The sequence below is a fragment of the Mustela nigripes genome, chromosome 1 (genome assembly GCF_022355385.1).
Source record: "Mustela nigripes isolate SB6536 chromosome 1, MUSNIG.SB6536, whole genome shotgun sequence".
Classification (NCBI taxonomy): Eukaryota; Metazoa; Chordata; class Mammalia; order Carnivora; family Mustelidae; genus Mustela; species Mustela nigripes.
The window spans coordinates 46,552,170-46,559,770 of NC_081557.1; the positions used below are offsets into that span (position 1 = coordinate 46,552,170).

Consider the following 7,601-nt stretch of genomic DNA (forward strand, 5'->3'; position numbering starts at 1 on the left):
TTACTCTTTCTTTACAAATATTTTCACAACTCGATCCCGAATTTGCTTTGTCCTAACCCCATAAATAACTGGATTTAAACAAGGAGGAACAACCACATACAGATTGGCCAGGAGGATGTGAATGTAGCGAGGAATATTTCTACCAAATCGGTGAGTCATAAAAGAGAAAAATGCTGGTGTATAAAAGGCTAAGATGACACAGACATGTGAACCACATGTGCTAAGTGCTTTGAGTCTGGCATCTCTTGAAGGAAGGCGGAAAACAGCTCGTAGGATCTGAACATAGGAGAGGGCAATAAGAATCAAGTCAAAAATCAGAGCAGCAATGGTAAATAAGCCATAGATGATATTGACCCTTATGTTAGCACAGGCAAGATGGGCAATTCCCATGTGTTCACAGTAGGTGTGAGGAATAATGTAGTTTCCACAAAAGGGCAATCGTTTGAGAAGTGGGCAGAAGGGGATGACAAGGAGAACTGGCCTCCCCACTACAATGGACGCCATGATGGCTACCACTCTATTGGTGAGAATAGTGGTATATCTCAGTGGATAACAGATGGCGACAAAGCGGTCAATTGCCATGGCCAGCAGTACAACAGATTCCATGCCAGTGTAGGTGTGGATAAAGAACATTTGGATGAGACAGCCTTCAAATCTTATCTCCCTAGAGTTGAACCAGAAGATAGCTAGCATCTTGGGAATGGTAGAAGTGGAAAGGCCTAGATCAATAAAGGACAGGAGAGCCAGAAAATAGAACATGGGTTGATGAAGACTCTGCTCAGTCTTGATCACAAACAGGATTGTGACATTCCCCAAGAGTGCTATCAGATAAACAACAAAGAAAGGGAAAGCAATCCAGATATGGAAAGCTTCTAAACCAGGGATACCCAACAGAAGGAAGGCAGAGGGATAAGAGTCACTGTCATTGAAAGAAGACATCCTGAAGAGAACTCTTGGAAAATACTCTATGATCTTCTTCAGTATTTCTGGGGAGACATAAAGTGATATATGGTGGTTGGGTGTGTATAATAGCATACCAACTAGACACTTAAGAACATAATAGGAATTTGAGGACAACTGACTATTAAATTCAAATTATTGACTATTCCATTTAATATTCCAAGGAGATTGCAGAAGTTAGAAATAGTCTTTTCTGCTGTGGTAGTGATCCACGATCATTTTTAGCTCATTCTTTGGTGAAATTCTCATCCATATTTACTAGTATCAACTGAAAACCCTTCCAGTAACCAAAATTTGTATTATATCTTTAAATTACATTAGTTACTTAGTTGAGTGGATATGTAAGAGAAAACTTTATCAAAATGTAAAAAAAAAAAAGAATGTAGAATTGGAATGGTGAGAAACTTTGGATATGGTGATCAAGAAGATATCTACTTATAAGGCTTATTTGACTGTCATAGTCCCCTCTTTGTTAATTATTATTTTTCCCCTTACTTGCTTTAATAAGACTGTGTTTATAGCTATCTTTTAATAAAATGTGCTTTTATCACTGTGATTGATAAATTTATTATTAGTATTTTTCTACTTTATTGTCAAAAAATTCACCACATAAATAATGCAAAAAATAGTTTTAATACAGGTTTAAAAAGTTATTAAGTTCAGCATCCATATGTGTTATTAAAGAAACTTTTAGCAAACTAGGCAAAACATAAAACTTGTTCAATTTAATGAAAGGAATCTATGGAAAAATGCACAGCTAATATACTGAATGGTAAAACACAGAATGGTTTGTTTCTAGGGTTGGGAATAAGGCAAGCATAGCAACCAGTATCAATTACATTTATTTTACTAGAGGTCCAAAAAATGTCAATGTATCAAAAATAAATAAAAATATATGTTTATAAAAAATAAAAAATTAAAAATAAAAAATAAATAAATAAATAAATAAGAAGACATTAAGATTGGAATGAAAGAAATAAACTTTCCTATTCATAAGTGACAAGACAACTTACATAAAACTTAAAGAATATAAAACAAATTCTTTAGCTTATCAATTAATCGGGTAAAAGAATCAATACTTCTCCATATACTGTTAACAACAATTAGAAACTAAAATTTTCAGTTAAAATTTTGTGAAAATTCCCACTACCACTTAAAATGACATCAACAGTATGGTGTACTTAGCAATAAGCACTTAAAATTGTAAAACATGACAGAAATTAAAAGGACATAAAAAAGTTTTAAAGTATAACATGTTCATGGTTTGGAAGACTGAAATATGTTATGATGTCAGTTCTTCCTAAAAAGATCAATAGCTTTAAAACGGTTTCAATCAATACCAAGAAATTAAAATAATTATAGGAATACCCTAAATTGTTTGGAAGAAGAGTAACAAAACAGAGGAACTTATAATAAAGGACTTAAGACTTTAAAATGTATAGTAATCAAGGCCATGTGATAGATGAAAAATGATGGACAAATAGATAAGCAGAGAAAGAACAGAATAGACTTATTTTATGTCCTCAGTTAAATTTTATAAAGTGACAAATAAAGTAATTATGTGAAGATAGGAGAGTTGTTTCTACCAATGATACTGGTGCAACTAAATATACATATATTTTTAATAAAGAACCTTGCTTCGAACTTCACAACAAAATCAAATATTAATTACATTTCTAAAATATACCTAGATATTTTTTAAAAAGCAACTCAATTTCTAACATGTATGAAGTCAAAGAAAGGAAAGTATCTTTGCAACCCAGTGGAAAGTAATGGTTTTTTAGAACACAAAAAGCAATAACAATTAAAAAAATAGCCTCTTACGTGCTATTAAATTTTATAATTTATTCTTAAGAACGTGAATTTAGAGGGCAAAGACTGAGAGAAAATATTCACAATCCCTTACAATTTCTTTTACAATTTCTGTTAAAGAATTTGTGTTAAAAGCATATGACAGTGCTTAAAATAGCAAATAAGAAAACAAGCAATGGAAAAAAGAAAAAAAGAAGAGCCTACACTGTTGCTTAGCAGAAGAAAATATACGAATGACATTAAACTTCTCAAAATCTTTAAAAAAAATCTTTAGACATCAGGAAATGTACATTAAAATTAAAAATGACATATTATTAAACATCTATTAGAATGGCCAAAAAAAACCAAAAAAGGCATGGTGATACCAAATTTCAACAAGGATGTGGAACAAATTCTCCTAATTACCTCCAACAACTGAATTACTAGCAGTTTACTCAAAACAAGTGAAAGTATATCTGTCCACCCAAAGACTGGTACAAGAATGTTGGTAGCAGCTTTATTCACAACTGCTCCAAATGGAAACAACATAAATACTGTGATCAAGAGTAAACAGACAAATACCTTTCGAAATATTTACCGAGCGAAATTCTACTCAGCAATAAAAATGGATTGACTACTTCTATGTGTGACAACGTAGATGAATCTATGTCATTATCCTGAACTGTCAACTGCCACTAGTTACTGGAGAGTACTAAGTATATGATTTCACTTATATGAAGATAGAGAAAATGGTTACCAGGGACACCTGGCTGGCTCAGTCAGCAGAGCACGTGACTCCGGATCTCAGAGTGGTGAGAGATTACTTAATATTAAAAGCTTTAATAGCAACAAAAAAATGGGTACTGAAGATATCTATTCAGTGGTTGCCCAGGAATTGAAAGGGGTCATGGACAGACTGGGAAGGGACACAAAAGAATTTTTTGAGGTCACAGAAAAATTTTATATTTGTATTGGGGCATAGGATATCTATTTTTTATAGGGGTGTAGGAAAAGTATATACATTTTCCAAGACTGTACAGGTAAGATTTTACATTTAAACAGAATTCAAATTTTACTTAAAAAAATCAAATCCAGGTCTGGAGAGAACAGAATATTTACAGTTGTTGACATTGGATCCTGAGAGCATTACACATCTCTGCTTAGTTTGTAGATGTTTGAAATGCTCCATAATGAATTGGTGTAATATATAAATCTAGTCAAAATAAGTGTCATCTTTAATATTTTTTTATAAAATACAGTATCACTTTAATAAGTATAAAATACAGTATCACTTTGGGAGCTTATTTTAAACACAAGATTATTTATCTCAATCAATATAGAGATAAAAATCCTAAAATCTAAAATGTTTTACAATCCTACTCAAGAAGCATAAAATAAAATTAAGAACCTATGTTAAGTTTTAGTATTCTCTAATAATTTTTGTTACGAATAGCACCTAGCTTTTATTCCTGATATTTTCCTTTTTATTCACACTCATCAGCTTTTAAGTCAAATGCTCACCATGGTATATTCTTTATGATTATTTGCAACAAGCTCACTGATGATCATCGTCCCCAAGGCTTTACAGCTACCAAAATAGAGCAACCATTTCAAAGAGGTCACTCTACTGACACCACTTTGATTTCCGTAGTTCTGGATTCTGGTCACTCACTCAAGCTAACATCTGCTATGAAAGCATACCTTACTGTGCCTGGGTGCTCCTTCTCTGAGGGGTAGCTGAGAAAAAGGGCACTTACATCCTTGATATTTCTTTAAGTGTATTACCTGATGTAATTTTCCAAAATGCTCTTCAGTGTCCACTATGCTGAGCTGCCCTGCCTGTCTCAGCCTTTTCACGGAAGACCTCCCACCATATAAAAATGCAGCCTGGACTACCTTCCCAAGGCAATGTTCTGCTTCCTCCTGCAATGTCAGGCTGGCCTTTCTGCCCAGGATCCCTCAAAAGGATGAATTTATGCAGAGGATGTAGCTCCCCTGAGAAGGCCATCCTTGGTCAGTCCCTGCAGGGACCAGATGTCTGGGAGATTGAGCCAAGTTTTATGAAGCATCTTGGTTCAAACCTGCTTCCAGGGAACTGGGATTTTATTTCATATTTGTCTCTTGGGCGTGCTAATTTTTTTTAATGTAGCTTATTTCCCCTTCCATCTTTTCTATCTATTAATTTTCTCTAATACTTTAATCATAGTCTCTTCATATTTGAAGCATATATGTACATATTATAAGATATATATATATACTATCATCTTTTATCCACATTTCTGAATTAATAGTAATGCTCAAAGCATTATATAATTCCATTTTAAGCTGTAATATAACATGTTGCCACCTAAAAATCATTTGTTTTCTTAAACTTTGATTACCTGTTTCACAGTCTGTTTCTACATTAAATTATGCCAGAGAGGTTAAGGAAACTTCCCTGGAACTAAACTCATTTAAAATCCTGTTTCATAATAGTTACATGACTATGTGTAAATTACCTAACTTCTGAATCTCCACCTACTCATTATAAAATGTGGATTATCTAAAGAGCCAAATGTAGTTTCTAGAACATTATAAGGGGTCAAGAAATATTAGATGTCACCATTGGTAGCCATAATGCCTCTTGTTTCATAGCATTTATACGATTCTTACATCACAGGGAATTGTGGAGTGCCTCTTCCCATCAGTGTCCTATATAAGGAGTCAGTTTTCCTACTAATAGCACCTTGTACCCATTTACATGTAAAATTTATGTACTTTTGTTCATAGTTTTTCTTTAATATACTCACGTTGTGTGTTTAGGTTACTCATCTGAGAAATGAGAGTGTTTCTGTTCAACTTTGAAAATGCTACTTTCTCTAATATAATGTTAATGTTAATATGCAATATTATTATTGCTTCAGTTCCCTCAGCTTTAGAAAGGGAAAAAACTAGAAACTACTTATTGTAGTTGTAAGAATTTAAAGAATAATACATACTTGTATTGTCAAGTATTATATAAAGTATTATATAAAGAATAATACTTACTTGTATTGTCATGAAATTACATACTTGTCATGAAAACAGTGCCTAGCTCATAATATATGTCTAATTTTTGGTATTATTATTATTATTATGCTAATCAATTTTTGTCAACTTCATGGAATTTTTTCATGTAAATGCTATTTTATTTATCACATAGTTGCTGTCATTTGTCATATGTGGTTGGGACTATGCTTATATTAAATATTTATTATTGTTACTTTTGGCTGACATTTTCTAAGATGAATGAAAAACTTCATAAATCTGCACATAGGATACCACCTAGACATTGTAATGTGACAATTTTTAGAGTAGAGAATGAGCTTCATTTTCTCATACTCAAACTTTCTTAATATCTGAAGACCAAATTTCATAATTTACACCTGAAAGTTCTAGTTACCCTTTCTTTTATCTGCTTAGTTCTGACCCCATAAATTACAGGGTTGAGAGAAAGTGGGATGACAACATAAAAGTTGGCAAGAAGAATGTGGATGTATTGAAGAACATTTTGGCCAAACCAGTGGGTCATGAAGGAAAAAAATGCTGGAATGTAAAAGGCCAACATTACACACACATGGGAGCCACAAGTGCTGAGTGCCATCATTCGGGCATCCCTGGAAGGGAGGCAGAAGACAGCATGGAGGATATAGACATAGGAGATGATAATGGCTATGATGTCATACACCAAAATAGAGATGGCACATAAGCCATATATGATGTTCACCTTTATGCTGGTGCAAGACAGGTGGGCAATGCCCATGTGCTCACAGTATGTGTGGGAGATGATTTGATGCCCACAGAAAAGTAACCTTAAGATGAACAGAATGAAGGGGATTGCAATGGCTAAGGGTCTCAGGAGGATGATCAATGCTATAACAGATACCACTTTGTTTGTCAGCATCAGTGTGTACCGAAGAGGGATACAGATGGCTACATAGCGATCATAGGCCATGGCCACAAGCACAGCTGACTCCATGTCAGTACATAAGTGGATGAAGAACATCCGAATGAGACAGCCCTCAAAAGTGATTTCTCTCAGGTTGAAACAGAAGATTACAAGCATCTTGGGGATGGTGGATGTGGACCAGGACCATGTCAATAGATGACAGAATGGCCAGGAAGTAGAACATAGGATGATGGAGACTACGATCAGTCTGAATCACAGAAAGAATTGTAATGTTTCCCAATAATGCTGTCAAATACACAACACAAAATGGAAAAGCAATCCACATATGCATTTCTTCTAGCCCTGAAATTCCCAGCAGGAGAAATAATTTGGGATGGAATTATGTGTCATTAGATGGGACCATGTTTCCGTTGCACTTGTACTGCTGCATGTAACATAGACCAGATGTCTCATTCACTGAGAGATGCCATCTCTTCTTGTCCAATGTTACTGATTTCCTACAGAATGATACAAAAATATGTTTGAACTTTTCTAAACACCCCACCATCATTACATAACTGTGGATTTTTTTTTTTGAAAACTGAAGTACATATTGTTATCGTTTGATCTCAACTGATCTGATTCATTACATTTGTTTCCATCCATTTTAATAACATAATTAAACTTTCATCAAGGACCAATAGAATATCATACAAATGGCTAGGTATTTGGTGTTCAGATTGTACATAGTTAACCATCTTCAAGGATGTTCTAGCTTAGGAATTAAAATAATAATACAATGTATGGTTTCTCTGGGATTATGACAAGTATGTTTTTCTTTCTATCTCATAGTCAATTGCTATAGCCTCTGGAGGTAAAATTTGCACGGAACCCTTTTAAATGTATGAAACCTAATGGAAAAAACCAGTAGGTGAACTCCCGG

The 7,601-nt window shown here is 34.0% G+C and overlaps 1 protein-coding gene and 1 pseudogene across 1 annotated transcript; both read right to left on the minus strand.

The window, feature by feature from the left end:
• LOC132011640 (olfactory receptor 52E4-like) lies at nucleotides 1–945 on the minus strand. The gene has a single exon (XM_059390501.1). The coding sequence runs from the start codon at nucleotides 937–939 to the stop codon at nucleotides 1–3; it is 939 nt and encodes a 312-aa protein (XP_059246484.1). The 5' UTR covers nucleotides 940–945.
• Nucleotides 946–6,142: 5,197 nt separating this feature from the next.
• LOC132011644 (olfactory receptor 52E1-like) lies at nucleotides 6,143–7,082 on the minus strand (annotated as a pseudogene).
• Nucleotides 7,083–7,601: the final 519 nt, after the last annotated feature.